General features: G+C 40.5%; 1 protein-coding gene across 1 annotated transcript; it reads left to right on the top strand.

Annotated features, from left to right (window-relative positions):
• The first annotated feature begins 9,153 nt into the window (after positions 1 to 9,153).
• LOC124155208 (neuroligin-1-like) lies at positions 9,154 to 18,931 on the top strand. The gene is made up of 7 exons (XM_046528925.1): positions 9,154 to 9,229; positions 10,438 to 10,590; positions 11,243 to 11,455; positions 13,431 to 14,439; positions 15,686 to 15,828; positions 16,652 to 16,798; positions 17,291 to 18,931. Exons 1-7 carry the CDS (start codon positions 9,154 to 9,156, stop codon positions 18,160 to 18,162), a joined length of 2,613 nt encoding a protein of 870 aa, XP_046384881.1. The 3' UTR covers positions 18,163 to 18,931.

The raw sequence follows: 18,931 nt of genomic DNA, 5'->3' as shown, positions 1-18,931 counted from the left end.
GCTAGTGGAATTATTAGAAATGTAGTGGTACCTAAGAATGATGAAGATAAAATTTATCGATCGAGTAAGTAATGAGGAAGTGCTAGAAAGAGTTAGACTTAATTTAACAAGATCTTATGATTCATTTTTTTCTGGAACAGAAACGACTGAGAAGGGCACATTAGTATTTGAGGATTTAATAAACCATTAAACTCAGTATTAAGGGGTAGTGTAAGGAAGTGGGTGGTTTTTACTTACGTGCCCCGCCCAAAAAAACTAAATTTTACCAAATTGTTTTCTTTTACTCATCGTGGGATGGGATAGTTTAAAATAATAAAAAACAGTGCACGTACCTTCCATGAAATATTTGTTTGAGCAGCTTGTAGCAACGAGAAATTCCAGTGCCTAAAACAGTCATGATACAAGGAAATTAGCTATAAGGAAAGTTATTTGCAAGTCCCTTCCATTTATAGGCACAAAGGAATTTAATTGAACGCTAAATATGCTTTGAAGACCTAAAAATAGTAGGTTATCCGCAGGCCCTTCAAGGAATACACTGCCGGAGTTAATTGACTCCTTGCACATTGCTGGCAAAAACTATCACAAGAATTTTCATCATTTTGGAACATTGGGGTTATATTTTATTCGGAATTTATATATTATATATTAGGAGAAAAAATATCTTTCCTTTAAGGGACGTATCTCTGATAAGTCATTAAAATCCTCACATAAAATATTCTACATTCGACTACGTACTCTGGTATCTTAGCCTTTGCATTTTGTATCAACTTAAGGTATCGTGATAAATCAATACAGTTCATGTCATTTTCAATTAAACAATTGTTCCTACCTATAGTTACAGTTCGCCGCTCACAACGTCATTTAAAGCTGCAATGTTCTGAAGTAGATTCCTTGTAGACTATAATTTGTAGGTTCAATTTTTGTCTTTTTATTTGGTAAGAGATATATTTTATAGCATATCTTTTCTTTCCTTATTAGAGAATGTTTCCACTTTGGATTGTATTCTTTACTCGACCATGTTTAATCATTTTTGCGGTTTTTTTTGTATACGTTGTGATTTAATTTCCTCTACACATGTTAGCGTAATGAGTTGAATTACATTAAGCTTTGATTTTCGTTAATCTATTAGTTGGATTATCCTTAAGTGTAATTGCAATCATTTCAGATATTTTTTTTCATTCCATCAGGAATACTTTGAGCGTCAGATAAAATCCAAGATAATGAATGCATCAAAGAATTTTTTCATAGTCTTATTGGCTATCGTAGAACTTCCTGTACGCTTCCAGTCAAGCTCATCGATATTATTTGCCATCCCAGTGGTGCTTCCTCTCGTATTCGGCAAGAGAGATATTGCATCCTTGATGAGAAGTTTTGATTATGCACCCTTCTTCATTTCCATGGGAGCGATGTTACCCATCGACTGGACAGAGCTCCTGGGTACATCCTCTCCACTATTTCTGCCTGACTGCCAGCCTTTCATTAAAGGAGCACGATTGTAAATCAAATATGATACTAGATCAATTCACATTTTTAGAATTGGATAATTATAATGCTTCTTTTATATACGTGTGAAAAGAGATTGGAGTAGTCAATGATCCCACGCAGTGACTTTTAATCTATTAATCACAGCGTTGATTTTGGAAGTCATTTTATATAATAAATTTAATATATTATAGTGCTTTTGGGCCCTTTATAATTCTAGCTGTCTTCATCAGCCGTATAACGAAAGTAACAGATTTCCACATGGAGGTAATTTTCATATTCCCTCTTCCATTCGTTCCACTTTTTGAAAAACAATTAATTGCTTTTGCACATAAAATTTTCCTTTTAAAACAGAAGAACCGGGCTGCAGAATCTGTATACAATCAATGCGTCTTCATTTTTATGATGCGTGAACTGAAATAAACATTGAGCTTAACAAATGAGCCTTGAAAAATTATCGGATTACTTAGTTCAGGTATCATATTATGGTTTAACTAAATTTTCCAAATTAGCCTCCCTTTTTGTCGCATATTTGTTTTTCATTACACTTGCCCATGTGGAACATACATAAAAATATTTTTTTTTTTAATGAGCGTCTTCAGAAATCTTCTGAAGTCGATCTGAAAAACTATCCATAATAACGTTAAAATATCATTCCTCTGGTGTGTAATAAGTGACAAGTACGTAGGAATCGATGGTGTTTCCATTTTTTGGCAACAGCCGTTATTATTTTCGCACATTGTTCTCGTTGTTAACAGAGGAAAGAGTTTGAGGGTTCTAGGTGAACCCTTCGAAGGATACAACGCACCGGGGCCGGGAACCAAGCCAAATGGAACGAAACCCTAGGGCGGGCTCGCGAGGATACACTCCCGGGGCAGGGTCTATAAGCGCGAGCTTTTTACCTCTGCACCCAGAAGGGGGAGGACAGGAAGGAGAAGGGATGGAGGCGCCGCCGCGATAGGAGCCCGACGACGCTTCCTGGGAGGGGATAGGGAAGGAAGGGAGGGACGAGGAATCCCGCACCGTCACAAAGGCGGGCGGGTCCTACTACTAACGAAACCAAGCTTACGCAGTTAATGTTCTAACAATCTTGGACGACCATTCTATGAGGAAGAATGATCCAACGATCAGATCGTTAGATAGGGAACCAAGCCAGTGGCTTATACGCCCAGGCACCCGGGGAGGGGAAGGAAGGGAAGGAAAAAGTATAGAGACGCCGCCGCGATGGGAGCCCGCCGACGCCTCTGGGAAGGGATAGGAACGGAAGGGACGGGACGAGGGAAAAAAACACCCCAACGCTATATAAGTGAAGTAAGAGGAAGAAAGGAAGTGAAAGGCATTGGCCATGCCTCACTTTTCCTTTGCAATGAAAGCGAGTTGAACGAAGGGGTGGAAAATGAGACACTACTGGCCCGCCAAATCAGCAACCGCCACTCGACCGCATCGGCACAAACACTTGTCGCCTCTTTGATCGGCAATTAGGGTGACGGGCGAGCAAGTTCAAATTGGAGATAGGTTTCATAACTGTAGAGAATCAGCCGTTCAATTTACGAGACCAAGTAAATGAGGAACTACAGAGGAAAGCCGTTGAATTTACGAGACCAGGTAAATGAGGAACTACAGAGGAAAGCATGAATTCAGAATAAATATACTAGTTTTCTTATGTAGTATACGAGCTTTCGTATACTTATAAAGTGCTCAGGGTAATTGCGCAATAAGTAAAAGCAAAGGTATAATTTGAAAAGGATATTATTTTGGTATTGTGCTGGGACATGAAAAAATGAGGATAGTGAAATAAGGGGTGGTTCAAATTAATAGCGGGATTATAACGCTTTATACTGTTCATTACACTTAACTTATAGCTAAAAATGACGCGTCAGCTGAAAGAGAAACTTAAAATACTTTTTTTACCACAACGTGCATGCGCTCCCAACGTTTCCGCCGCAATCCGTTTGAAAACGTTAGTAGCAAACACTCGAGAGACGATAATCAACGTTTCGGAAGAACTCTTACTGTGTTTTGACATGTCCAGTGTGACAAACTGTGCTCTCACTCAACGCATGTGGGCATGTAAAAGTGTTTGAGTTGCTCTTTCATTTAATTATATCTGTTAATTTAGCAAAATAAATATTGGAAATAGTGAAAATCCCGCTATTCATTTTGAAATAACTAGCAACATATTTTTTGTGAAATAAATATCTACGCATTATTGAATATAAATGATTTTTCTTCTTTGTAATTATTATATTAAATAAAAATAGAATTTTTAATCTCAATAAACGACAAGAAAGTCGTCGTATTTGGCCAATTACACGAATCACGTGTTATATAGTTCTCATGGTGATATTTCAATCTTGGTATTTTTCTCAGTAGTCAGAAATCTCTCTGGTTTGTATTTACTCTTTGGTTACACTACTTCATTGAGTCTACGCTTGAGAAAGGAAGACCATCAAGAAAGTCGAGAACAATGAAGGACAGAGAGACTAAGCGAATTTATGCGAGAGACTAAGGCGTAAAAGTGGGAGAAAATGAAAGCTAGGGCCGCAGAAGAAAAAATATCCGCTTTCCGTGCCCGAATACTTGACGAAATCCGTTCCCATTCACCACGGAGAATGAGAAAATAGGTATTGAGCTGCAAAATTTGGGCGCGTTCCTTTCAAGGAAGTTGAAAAAATAGAAGAGGTACCACTGATGATAATCTGGTACAAGGATGAGTCATCCATCAGTTTTTAGAATGTTTACCTTAACCTCACTACCGATTATCTGTCTCGGCAACGATGATTGCCATAGCATGTGTTGGTCATTGAAGACAGCAATGAGGTCTAGGATGGAAACTATGGGATGGCATTTTTTTTTGTTCCCGAGTAGAGATATAAGTAGGTGAAATAAGTAACGCCGTCACGTTTAGTGCATAGTTGAACATTTCATTAAGTTTCGTTCTATTCCTGGCGCGCTCGAGTTTCATACGACGGACGCGCGTCTTGCCCCATCCCGTATATTTTCAATCTACTCGAAGAAAAGAGTCAAGAAATTTCCTTGCATTGGCTTACTGAAGGTCATATTACTAATTTCTATCCCAACTTATTTACCTGAAATCCAATATTATACAAAGGTACTTGTGACGACCAATGTTACACATTTCCATTAGGTATTTTGCATTTAAAACAATATCACCGCCCTATGTGGGAGTAATTCCCTGGCTATCTATTGCTAAGTGTAATTGGGGAGAATAATTTTTGGAAATGTTCAGATATGCGTTGATACTGGGTGTTCAAAAGGATTTATCACATAACATATAATACTTTTCACTATTTTGAGTTTGATTTCCCCCGAGGTCTATCACCATGGAACAAGTTGCAGTACTAATGACCTCCGTTGTCGACGAACCCATTACAACCAACTAATTCGCGTTGGTAACCCTTTTGTGAAATTATAAAGGTATAAAATGAAAATTCTAAATACTTATGGAGGATGGTTAACACTTTTGTTAACCACCTTCTTCTTTAGTTAACCAGTTTCTGATCCAAGAGTCCCCGGTTCAAATCTCGGGTAAAGCCTTTCCAGTGAAGACATCCCAAAATAAAATCATTGAAGTGCACGGTGGAATAGGGAATGGAGCTGGTCTTCCTACTTTTAATTTGAGATATTTACAGCTGTGGTAGGTTCCACACTTACCTATATCGACCAACCTCCAGGTTGGTTCGGGGATGGCCCACCAACTTCCCCCCGTTTGTGTAAAAAAATCGGATTTCGCCGCGCGATGACTTGACGACATTCGTTTCCTTTCATACTTTGAAGGGGGAAAAAGAGGTGCGAAAAAATATAGGCACGACCCTCCTCCCATCCCGGTTTTATATTAGAGCGTAGCCTGACATTTCATTTGACACGAGGACAGAAGGTTGGCGAGGGAGGGATAGGAGGGGAGAATGACGATGGAGGATGGCGGGCGCTGGCAGTGCCGAGGGCCGGCGGAATGCATTATCTCACGCCCCGGAATGAAAGAAGGGAATATATTTAAGGGGAGACGAAGGAAAAAATGGGCGAGAGAACCGGAACGAAACGAAAAGGGGAGGTTTCGAAAACGAAGTTATCGCTTCGGTGCGACGAAGGCCTACGCATTGTGAGGGTGAATAGACCGAGGGAGAGACAGTGTGGGGACGAAGGAGAGAATGAAAAAAAATGATGGCCAAACTATGAGGAATGGTAATTCGTTATTTTACCTAATTTTTTTCCTGAATTTGTTCTTTAGGAGGTTGGTTCGCGCAGCGAAGGGTGCCATTTTCATGAAAACTTCAATGTACTCATAGTTCTTCATCAACTGACGGCCTAAAAAATATCAGCTCTCTGCGTTGAATTTTCTGGATTTCGTATCTAAAAAATAACACATAATATATACAGGCTTTTGTGGTGCTACTTGGCAACGCCTACAAAAAGTGTAGATTTATGTCAGAATATTTTACTACTTTTTGAGTTAATATCAAATGATTTTGGTGCTGTAATTGAAGTCAAGTAACATTCTTCCCATAAAAATGGCCTAAAAATTGGCTCAAAAAGCAATACATACATTAACTTAAATTATAAGAATTGACTTAACCATATTTTCTAACGCGAGGTAAACGAATTCTCCAACTTGAGGTTAAATACATTCTTTATGCCCGTATTCTTTCTTATGAACATCGACGGATGTCGCCTGTGATGGTAAAATATTTTTGAAACTCATGAAAAGATTATTTGTTACAAACTGAGCTGTCGCGAAGACACCTCATTGAGTAGTATTGATAGACTCTTGCGTTCGAGTCTTTCACACCGCAAACATTCGTTAAGAATCGCGATAATAACACTTCTAAGGCTCGTTACCTAAGTGCCTTTTTATTTGGAAGAAAAAAATATTAGGATTCGTTTTGACAAAAATCTATGCATTGTGATGTTGAATAGAATGAAAAAGAGGGGGAGAGAAATTAAGAGATAATGAAAAAAAATAATGGCAAGGCTCTGAGGAATTGTAATTCGTTCCATGTAAGTGCATTTCGAAGGAAACTGATAAATTTCCATTCCAGAAAGTGGACATAATGAAACTAAAATACTTCACGTTTCCGACGGTGCTGTGACTCAGTATAAAAAGCACTGCAACATAAAATATCTTCATTATCATTGATTGCGAGTCTTTCAAACCATAAAACATTCGTCAAAGCTAGGAAGATTAAAAATGAGTCTGTTGCAGTGCTAAGGGTTTTTGGACGTGCTCCATTGAGTCCGGCAGGTTACAGCGCTTTATATTGACGTCGGTGCTGAATAATGGATCTCTGGAGGAGTGGATATCCTTTTATTCAATTTTCTGAAGGCATTGATTGATTCCCATATGATGGGTTGAGGGGTCGGCTGCCTTGAACCGCGGACTCTATTTATATTCTTCCACTTCTTCCCCTCACTTGCCATGAGCCCTAGAATTAAAAATCCAAATGAGGCCTATACTCAATCAATCATGTTGGCAGCCTAGATGGATTCCTAGACCTTTGAGTATCGGAGGAAAATGATCGCTTTATAAAATCTCGGAAAGGATTTATTGCGGAATTCAAAGTAATTTTCTCTTTAAATAAGATTAAATGCTAAGGATTTACAAATTACTTTATGTAGGGTAGCAGTAAATTTGAGACCTATGAAATACAGTGGATAATTGGAGCTTCTTTAATTCTAAATGTTTTTAATTCGAATATTTCTCTTGGTACCAAGCATTTTGTATTCTAACATTGCTAAAAAAATCGCGGATAGTTGAATTTTACTTTGGATACTTCGAATTTTTGGTGTGCCAAATGGAGGTATAAATGACCTGCGACTCAAAATAATAGATGATTCCATCGGAAAATATGCTTCACTAACAAAAAAATTCATAAAGAATTGGGATAGAAAAATCTTAAAGCTTGGTGGCTAAATGGTTTCAAAGAACGTAATTAATTAATTACATTTAAAGCAATGTGTTGTGAAAGTGAAACAGCAAGAAGCCAACCGGTGGACGCAAGATCTAGAGGAGATGATCCAGGACAGAGACCCCAAAAACATTATCAATGTAGACGAAACAGACCTTTTTTAAATAGGTACTTACCATGACGAGGTACTTATCAAGACGAAAAATGACTCGGGGGAAAACTAAGCAAAACTAAAGTTAAATCCAGTGGAGTATGTAAAGAATGACGCCATGAATAACGTACAAGAGCTAAGAAGATTTTTTGAAAGCTGAATTAATGTAAGTGACTCATACTTCAACTCTTCGAATATGCTGGAATCTTTTATAACAGCCGAAAGACTTAATAGAAGGAAACATGCAAAAATATCATCCTTTTTTTGAAAAAAGAGTAGGTTTTTTTAGTTAAGGTTAGAATTAAAATATCACTATAATTTAATTCGTAGGAAGAAAAAAAAGAAATATTCCTGTTTTAAGGTTACTTTAATCTTGTTAATAGGCGTTAATCAAAGAATTTATTTTTCAAAAGTGTCAGAATTTTGATTGGAAATATGAATTTTATTGTTTTGGACTTATGTATTAAGGACTTATTCATTTCGAATTTTTGGATAATTTGAAGTATTTAACTGGTCCCTTGATGTTCAAATTATCCAAGTTCCGCTATATATGATATAGGTATTTCAGTTGAATGCAAATTCACTGCAAATCATGATTCCTGCTACAAAGTGATAGCATGATCCCCTGTTTGAACACCGTTACAAGTATAGGAAATAAATTGGAATTTAATGGCACTGAAGCAACCGGGAATAAATTACTTAGATGAGTTCAGAAAGGAGGCTAGTAGTAGAGGATGAATATTGAGTGATAAAGCACAAAATTATGGAATAATTTGCAGTGTTGAATGCCGACATAATCATACTTATGCCATTAGATTAAATTTATATTAGTACGTAAATGAGGCCCAGTATGTGCACTAAAAATCTTTATCACTCACGCCTCAGTATCATGAAGTACGGAAAGTTATTAAAACTAGGCTTTTGAAGCTAGATCTATTTTTTTCGTTTGAATTCGATAAATAAATTTCTGTTCAAAATTTTGTGTCACGCATCAAAGTGACGGTAAGTCGGCTGAATAGTTCTTCGTTCAAGTAAATTAGTTCGTTATATTTTTGGCAAACTTGTTCATGCAGGTTAGCTTGATTAGAATAAAAGTTATTAAAATTTTGCTATTCTCATTATGCTACATAAGAAGTGTCATCGACTTTTTGGAAGGATGTTTTCTTTTATACTTTGACGAGAAAACTTTGCTCATTACCAGAATATTAAAAAAAATTAAGGAAAGGTGAAGTATGAATTGTTTAGTTACAAAGAACCTTTTAAACATCCAAAACTGAGTATAAAATATGTGAATTCCTACTTGGTAGGGTTCATTAATTATGAGCAGAATTAAGTTTGAATGGGTATTAAATGACTGCCTTTTATAATCTCTTTTTTTCCGGTATTTGAATAAATTTGTCAGAATCCGTCTTTTATGCTAGGTAAATCGGATATAACCATCTCTTAATTGCTATCCCATTTCAGTATTGGAAAACACAAAATAAATACATCACTGGTCGTTGAGCCAGTTTATATTTTTTGAAATTACTCTTTTTTGCATGATGAATTACACTTAACCTGCTTTCCAAGCTTCTACTTGAATACACTTGACACCCAATGGGGAAGGTTTTTGAAGATGCCGTCAACATCTCTGCCACTGCTGCGGTGCAACTACTATTTCGCTCGTTGAAAGGTTAAAAATCGGATATATGGGTGAACGAAGAAAATATGCCTTCATTGCTCAGCTGCTTAAGGTTGCTCAAACTCAGACCTTTGATATCAATTCAATATTCATCGCAGAAGAGGTTCCCAAGCCTAAATAACGTGATTAACTGGCGGGGGAACTCTTTAAACTCTTGGAACTTTTTAACGCCCCCGTATTTCTTATTTAAGCTTTTTCGCATCCTGGCCTCAAAGGAAGAAGAAAGTATTCCTCAAGATATGCACGTCATAACGCGATCAGTTGAAGTTAAAGTCATTATCCAGAGACATATGTTAAGTGAAGTTTATTTAAAATGTCAGTCACTGACATCGGAATTATAAGGAAGGAATTTTTCGTCTTTAGAGGGAATTGCTCAACGCATCATTAGATGTATCGAATCGCAATACTTTTTTCCGTGAAACAGTGCCGAAATTTCCTTACACAGTTACTGACACAACAGCCATAGATTTACGTAACATACAATACGTGATTTATAGCTAGAATGATTTTACGATAATTAAACGTGAATGTACCGCATGGTGGTTTTTATCTTCAAACCAAACCGAAGAAGGTTGTTTTCAACTGCTAATACACTCCATGGAAGAGCTTAAAACATCTGCACACATTTAATTTTTATGCTTTCGTATATTGCTCAATGAAATATGAGAGAAAACAGACTTCTTTCGTCGGCTGTCACGAATGGCTACAGCTCCAAACAGATCTTGCAATCGTTATCATAGACTCGGCATACTTATTATATACAAGCTATATAATTTAAAATAAATTTTATTCAATTCTGTGAAGTGAAGCGTGAAGCTGTTAATTTTAGATAATCCCCAATGGTTGAACTGTCATTCTCGATCCCCCCGAGCCTATAACTTCAACGACTTCATTTTTTCGAGCAGAAAAACATATGAGCCGTAGATGAAGCGCTCCGATGGCCAACTCCACATAAACTGCTGCCATTATTAATCAGGCCTTTTTTCTCCCTATGCCTCGCATTCATTTTTCCCCGGTTGTTAATCATTGGCGTGGAGTAAATCATTGATCCAGTAGGGAGGAAAAAGTATGTCTCATATTTTACAATCATTTCTCGCTCTAAAACCTGCGTTATTTTCCACGAATAGCTGAGACGATCACTCTCGGCCAATTATTTAAAAAAAAATTAATAGAGTGCCTATTCTTCTTCTCTTTCGCAGGAGTACCCCGAAACGGCTCTTCCTTCGCCGTCATTTTTTACGTCCATGGTGAATCGTTCGAGTGGAACTCTGGGAATCCTTACGACGGCAGCGTGTTGTCCAGCCTTGGTCGAGTGATAGTCGTCACCATCAACTTCAGGCTTGGAGTCCTCGGTAAGTACTACGCTTATAGTTGAATCAAGAGTTGCTTCTCTTTAACATCACGACATTACTTCGGTGAGGAAGCCAGAATAATTTTTTTGTTCCCATGATATGCCACTTTGGGCGTTGCTTTGAGACATAATGACAGAAGAAGTAAAAAATAGAACTTCCCATTCTATGAATAATTGTAATCAGCAAAATTGACGTTAAGTCTTCAAAAATACAAAAACTATTGGCGTTTATTTGTTCAATCGATCTCTGCATAGAGAATTGACGCACCAAAAAGAGATGGTAAATATATATTCCATTAATTTTCCTTTTGATTATGTTTATCAAAAGTTAAGTATATGGATCGATGTAACTACGGGAATAAGTTTAAATAGTGAAACTGAGTCACATTCCAAAAGTTTCAAAATATGTTCCTTTGGAGAAAAAGTACAACTAAAGACAAGCATATAAAATCTGTTACTGAAGCAAATCCATGAGTCATAATTTTGCATTATCTCTAATTAGATATGATATGAATGAAAAATGAAATATTGACTTGCAGTATGAATATGAGGTCAAATTACATTATCTAGTCCTGCCAGGAGGCATCTGATGGCCTATTTTCTTCCTTGCCATCTTTCTTTTATCTAGCCTAATATATGTCTTCGTTTAACAGGCTTTCTCCAGACGGGTCCCACGCGGTATGAGACCCACGATGACCCTACCACTGTCCAAGGCAATTGGGGGCTTCTCGATGTCCTCGAGGCCCTACGCTGGGTGCGGAAAAACGTGGAGGCCTTCGGCGGAGACAAGGATCGGGTTACAATCGTCGGGCACCACACAGGGGCAGCATTGGTCCATTTGCTGCTCGTGTCAACAGCGGCTAAAGGTAAGTTAATGCTTGTAATGAGTAACTTATAAAAAAATAAACTAACGAATATAGTCTTATCTTTTGGAATACACGCAGCATATAATAAATTTTTAACCGTTGATCAGTAGACCATAGTAATTTTCACGACGCGTCAAAAAAAAATTCGAAAGTTATACAAAATGTGTTTTGCAATTACATATTACATAATTTAGGGTATTGTTAATATTTTCCCAACACCTTACATCAAAACTTTTGTTATTAGTAATAGTATACAGAATTATTTAAAAAATATTTTCTATGAAATTCATATTTTCGTTAAATACGCATGCAACATAGCTTAAACGTTAGAACGTAGGTTTCCGCGGCGATGGTTTGATCTCTGCATTTCTTCCGGGTTTCCTTCCGCGTCAGATTGTTCGTAGACAACAGTTTCGCTGGCTATCCTGCCAGCGTCTTCAGGTCGAAGGTGTCGGCTGTCGGTTTCTGCCTCGCTTATATACCGTAGGCTGGATGGGAGCTGCATTGTGATTGGCTGTTTGACTGGGCGCTTCTATCTGATTGGCTCTCTCTTGGATTACTCTTTTCCACGCGCTGTGAAGGAAGTATCCATCTTCTCTATTGAAATTCAATGGTGTTTTTTGAATTTCTATTGCTTCCCTGATTTGCCTTGGGAAGTATCGGCACTCCTTAGCTAAAAGTTTCTTTTCTTCAAATTTGATGTCGTGGCCAGGTTCCGACCATGCATGTTCGGCGATGGCTGAGAGTTGTCAACTCTCTCAGCCATCGCCGAACATGCATGGTCGGAACCTGGCCACGACATCAAATTTGAAGAAAAGAAACTTTTAGCTAAGGAGTGCCGATACTTCCCAAGGCAAATCAGGGAAGCAATAGAAATTCAAAAAACACCATTGAATTTCAATAGAGAAGATGGATACTTCCTTCACAGCGCGTGGAAAAGAGTAATCCAAGAGAGAGCCAATCAGATAGAAGCGCCCAGTCAAACAGCCAATCACAATGCAGCTCCCATCCAGCCTACGGTATATAAGCGAGGCAGAAACCGACAGCCGACACCTTCGACCTGAAGACGCTGGCAGGATAGCCAGCGAAACTGTTGTCTACGAACAATCTGACGCGGAAGGAAACCCGGAAGAAATGCAGAGATCATAGCTTAAACGTTTTAAAATATACATTAATAATTATAAAATTTTAGGTTAACTTATTTATAGCACAAATGTAACCTTACTGGAAGGTAAAAACATAGCGCCGTCAAAATGCCGAAGGTTTACTAACCACACGACTCTGAGCCAGGCTTAGTTTTCTAGTTTTAAGCGATCTGACCTAACAGTAAGAACCATAGAATTTCAGTGTGTCCTGTATGTTCATCATTCAATTTCATATGTGCTCTGAAGATTTGGACGGAAAATGATCAAGATAAATTTTAAACTATCACATTAAAAATCTCATTGGGTTTATTATGGATCAATTTGGCACACAACTTTACCACCTGTTTTAATATTTATCTATATCCACTTAAATTTTAAATTCTTACATTATACATGACTGAAAACCATGAACTCAGATGTTAAAATTTTTAATTTTTAAAGAAATATTTGCCATCATGCTCTTGATGTGGGATTAGGTACTTAAAAATTGAATTGGATTTTAACTAATAAAAGGGGGTATATAATAAAATAATCTCAAAATGTCATTAATCATGATTAATTCGTTCTTCTTGAGAACCTATCCAGATGAACCTATTGCATACTGTTATATCCCATGCAATATTACGAGGAATAAAAACTTTTTAAAATTGAATTGAAAGTTAAATTCAATTGAATTGATTTTTTTTCTTCTCAGATACCAGAGAATATTAAAGTGGCTTCCCCATTTACGTCAATCGTAGACTCGTTACTCCATTACTTGCTGTCGCGCTAATAAAGAAACGGGGATCCAATACAGCCAGACTACATAATCTCATTTCCTTTTGGCACAGGCTTGTTCCAGCGTGCCGCGATGCTGAGTGGTTCCGCGCAGAGCCTCTGGGCAGTGGTCAGGGAGCCGCGAGCTCTTCGCCGACAAGTGGCCGAGCGCCTAGGCTGCCTTGCGCCAACTCAACCGCACCCGGCCTTCCGCGCCCCCACGCATACTGCCGGCCCTCCGCCGGCGGCCCCTCAGGGCGAGGACGTGGATGTGGCGCCGTGCCTGCGCCGCGCCTCTCTCCGCGCCCTCCTCGCCTCCTACCCTCCGGCCCTCCGCTTCCTCGCACGCTTCGCACCCGCCACGCGCCACGACGACACGGGCCCCTGGCTAGAGGCTCCCGCCGCCCTCCACCCGGGCCCCGCATCACGCACGCCCCTCCTGCTGTCAGTAGCCACGGCAGAGGCCTACGCCGAGCTCTCCGCCCAAGACGTGCGCTGGGGTCTTGAGGAAGAGCGACGCGACGCCTTGTTGCGAACCTTCGTAGCCAACGCTTACCACTACCACCGCCGGGAGATCCTGGCCGCCGTCAAGAACGAGTACACTGAGTGGTTGGGGCTGGGCGCCGATCCCAGGGCCCGCAGCCAGCGAAGCGCCAAGTTTGGAGACGGCCCGCCCGTCCCGCCTTCGGCCCCCACGGCAGCGGCGGTCGCACCCGTGGCGCGACACCACTTGCACCCAATCACGGTGAGGGACGCGACGGTGGAGGCACTGGGAGATGGGCAGACGGTGGCGCCACTCGTGGCGGTGTGCCGGGAGCACGCGGGTCGCCGCGGGGCCGCCACGTACTTCCTGCACTTTTCGCACCACGCGAAGGACGGCGTGGACTACGCTCAGGAGAGGCTGGGCTCGGCGCCGGAGGAGGTGGTTGCACACCTCTTCGGCGTGCCTGTGTTGGGCGGAACGACCCCCGTGCTGGAGGCGTACTCGACGGAGCCGACGGAGCTGCCGCTTAACTACACGAAGCAGGACGTCGGGGTGGCCGTCACTATGATACGATATGTGGCCAACTTCGCCAAGTCTGGGTAAATAGTATTTCGTATACCCTATTATATTTACTGGATAGCAAGTGACCAGTTTTCTAGGACTACAGGAGGGCATTGCTATTTAGATAAGGAATGGTAGTTCGTTCAATCGTAGATATAAGGCTCAACTCTGTGGAAGCTGATACAATAGATTCCGGTTAATTGAGACGTATCGGGACTTGTGCACTTTGCCCCAATTAGGCGAACTCTCTTGTATATGGCCATAAAAAACTTTGAAATGGTAGAAAGAAGCCTAAAGAATGATTATAATGCAACATAAGCTTATAAAATTATTAGTTTGATTAATAAATGAGCGAGTTTAGTAAATTTATTATCATATTTAAGAATTATAACAATTTAGCTGAAAATATTTTTCACAGCCTCGGGCGATGCTGAATGAATGTCTTTTACTAAGTCTTATTAAAGAAAAGTCCTACCCCCTTACGGATAGTTTATCAACAGGAGATTTCAAAATAGGGCTAGAATAGCAACAATTGTGAAAAATAAGAGTAAATCAAAGGAGGAAAATATAAAAAATAGTATTCTGAAACCAAAAATTTTAATTTAATCGCGAGTATAGAGTCTATGTCGCCGACTCATGGCCAAATAAAGCGGCATGCTGTCCCAATTAAGCGGAGAATACTCTGGAATATTCCTCTATTCGGTTCTGTTCTTCAAGATCTGCCCCAATTAAGCGGCTGCCCCAAGTAACCGGTGGACCCATTTAACGGAATCTACTGTATTAACAAATGAAAAGACCTCTTCGTTGACTTCCACTGATTTATTTGGCACCAATGAAATAAATCATTGGAAGTCAACGAAGTCGTCTTTTCATTTGTGAAGGAGTGGTGGCTAATTTATCTAAGGTATGGTAATAGTGTTATGCATAGACGTTATGAAAATGAAAAAGTAATTTTGCGGCCAAATGTTACGATTAAGAATTTGGGTGCAAAAAACAGCCATAGCTATTGAGATACAGATATCTGCAAGTAAACTTTTTTCATGGGGCAATTTTCCGCCGGGGATAGGCAAAGCAGACCTCAACCCATATTTCCAGTCGGCTACCGAACACTTTGTTTCAGCGTATGTCTTCCTTTTTACCTCGGGAAGCCTGTGTTTTACATTCACGACTTCTCATTGGACGGAATAATGTTGCCAGTTGAACGGTGGTTGCCAAACACAACAGACGTGAAGATGGGAAATTGTGAATTGCTCGTCTACTTATGTGCTCTTTTCCTATTCTTAGTGATCCGAATTGGGAAAGTCAGTCAGAGCGGGACGCGGCCGTGGCGAGGGGTCAGCCGTGGCCAAGCGGGAAATCCGACCAGCAGCACTTCCCGCCCATGTGGATGCCCTTCGACCTCACCTCGCAGCTGTACCTCAACATGGGTGCGTATGGCGGACTCCTCGGCAGCGTTTTCCAAACATTGAATTTCTATCGAGTATCTTTGACATTGATTAATCTTGCTTATCAGATGTGGTGCATTCGTCAGGTCGTTGTACGACGTTTTTATAAAGTCACTTTATTTTCTGTTTGTTGCTTGTTTACTTGTTTGTCCTTCCAGGATAAATAATACCACCCAATTTTAACCCTTTTCAATTAGGTATTGACTTAAAATGTACCGGTACGAATGAAGGACGAGATGGCAATGCATTTTCAAGCTATATCTAATTCTTCAAAAAAATAATGGTAAATAATTTTAAATAATAATAACGTAATGCGTAAAGAATTCGGAGACCTTATGTTTAAATGGTCCTTATCTGAGTTGATTTGAAACTTTCTGGAAAACAGCAACTTCTGCCCAATTCATAAATAGAAGTCGTATATATATTTCGGTATTTTTAAGGCTTGGTTTTACGTTACATAACATGTACAAGTTAATGTCATAACACATGAATACAAAAATTATCACGTTTATCCACCCAAATTGTACAAATGCATGAACAGAAAGAAGATACTATTCTAAAGAGATGCATACATCCGTGTATGCTCCCTTCCACTAAAATCATTCAGGCATTTAGACATTATGGTGCCCCGGGTTAACTAATAGGGGTTAATTTATCACGTAAACTGGCCTTAGGGATTTGCTGCTAAAATGCCAATGGATTTTTTGAAGTTTTGAATGAAGTTTGCAAGAGTTGACGCTGTTATGGCGCATTTCAGGAGTGTATTCCTTCTAATCAATTTTTTTTCTTCACCTTCACCATGTAGGTCCAAAGCCAAAAATGCGGAGTCATTACCGCAGTCACAAGATGGCGCTGTGGTTGAATTTGATTCCCCAGCTTCACCACTCCCAAGACGAGGAAGACATGTCCCCTCATCACGAGTTCCTCGAAAAAGAAGACCAATATTACGCCGGTGGGTATTCAGAAGGGTGTATAAGAGTATCAGAAATTAAATATTTTTCAGATATTGCTGCTTCAATTTGATTTTAATGTACTATCCTTTGTTTGTGCCATCTTCTATTTCCTAAACACATTCAAATAACTTAAAGTCAATATTTTAATGCATTGAATCGTGGGAACGTCAAGTATACCTGATGATAAATTTAATCTCAAAGAAGACTTGCAACATATTAGTAGTTTATAGGTTAATTAAATTTCATTCGTTATTTCAAGGATATACCGTCGAAATTTTACATTCGGTTTGCGAAATTTTGGTGCATTTTCACAGTGGCCAATAAGATCATTTTGGGTGGCCAATCCTGTTACGTGATGCATATGAAAAAAAACTAAGTAACTTTTTAAAATTGACATCGTAAACGTCCTCCATGTTAATCCTTAGATTATTACTTAACTTTTATGAAATAGTATTGGCGTATAAAAGTTCATAATCTGGATTTTATTATAGGGGCCACGCTCAACAAATCCATCATGGACCCTTACTGGCGGCTGGGGGCCGTGTGGGTGAAGAGCGCCTTGCAGTCTGCCGCGGACCCTGCCCCGATGGACTGCGATCCTCCCGAGGGCGACCCAGAAGACGACGGTCTCAACCCTTCCTCATTCGCGGACCCGTCCCTCCCGCCGCTCAACACCTCTGCGACCCCGGACGCCGACTCTGGCCCCGGCCATAGCGGGGAGATCGAGCCAGGCGACTACTTCGCGGCCCTCTCCATCACTGTCACCCTGGGCGTGGTCTTGTTGCTGCTCAACGCGGCCGTACTGGTAGCCGGTGTCGTGCACCACAACCGCCAAAAGGCCCGCGACTCTGGTCGTCGCGGCAAGGGCACGGTAAAGAAGAAACCGCGAAAAGCCAAGGGCAAGGCCGCGGATGAGGCCGGCAGCGGGAGTGAACGCAGCAGCGGGGACCACCACTACGGCGTGTTCGGCGACTACCTGGACAGCGTACCGGATTCGAAGAAAGACTACGTGACGGACGTGGGCACGGAGCTGGGGCTGGTCCTGCCGCACCGTGCTTATCCAGACGTCATGGATCACGAGCTGTGCTTCCGCAAGGACTCGAGCCGAAGCCTGGACAGGTGTTGCGGTGGCGATCAACAGGCAGTGAGGCTCAAGAAGAAGTCGCAGATCAGGTCGACGTTCGGCGGGGCCGCGGTGGGGTCCATGGGGGCTCTTCACGCCCCAGACACGTCGTCCCTATCGCGGAAGAAGCCGCTGAGTGGAACTGCGACCTTTCCAAGGTCCAAGCCCCCCACAGGGCAGGAAGCCCCGTCGCCAAGGACTCCAATCGTGAAAAGGAGGGTCCAGGAGATATCAGTGTGAGTGTAGTGCGAGTTTTATCGGTGTGGAAAAAAGTTGAGTGTGTTGATCTGTTTTCCGCGTGGATAGTGGCATGTCCTGTGTGAGATGTTGGGAAAGACCGATTTCAGATGTGTGAAAAGTGTGTTTGCGTGTCTGATCACAGTGTTTGTGGTGTCAAAAGACAAGGCGCATGCCTGCCTCGGGGCTTTGGATGCTGGCGTCTTAATGGGATAGATGTGAGGATGCTCGATAACACAGTTGCCGCAGAGCGGGTCTGTTCGGAATTTTTTGGCCCATACAGGCCTGGATCTTGGAAGTTTGATTCTTTCCTTGGTGCTTGAATGCTCTAGAAAGTGGTGACTACGTTTTGTTTGTCGTCCTTACGAAGAGCTGGAGGTATTAGTGTTTTGTGCACAATGTGGATACCGTGTTTGAGCTGCCAGAGTGCGACGGTCATCGATATTTTTCAAAAGAATGATGTTGAAAAAAATTATGGTTATTTGTGAATTGGGAAATAATTGTGGCTTAGGAAAACTACGAGCAATGATTACGTTGGAAATGTGAGAGTGAGTATTGAATTATTTTGGCATCCATGATCGATGTTTTGGAGAAGAGCGGAATGGATACTGCTGAAACGCGCCACTAAAAATAGAACAAGTATGTTAAAATGTTTTGAATGAAAATCTCTTTTATAAGTTACACTGGCGTATATTTATCATGTTTGTAAAATAATTATTTCATCATGATGGACATTGTATTACTATTTTGATATAAAGCAGGCAAAATATGA

This window comes from Ischnura elegans, chromosome 3 (genome assembly GCF_921293095.1).
Source record: "Ischnura elegans chromosome 3, ioIscEleg1.1, whole genome shotgun sequence".
Taxonomy (NCBI): domain Eukaryota; kingdom Metazoa; phylum Arthropoda; class Insecta; order Odonata; family Coenagrionidae; genus Ischnura; species Ischnura elegans.
The sequence above is the reverse complement of the archived record's forward strand: the minus strand, read 5'-3'. Positions and strand labels throughout refer to the sequence as shown.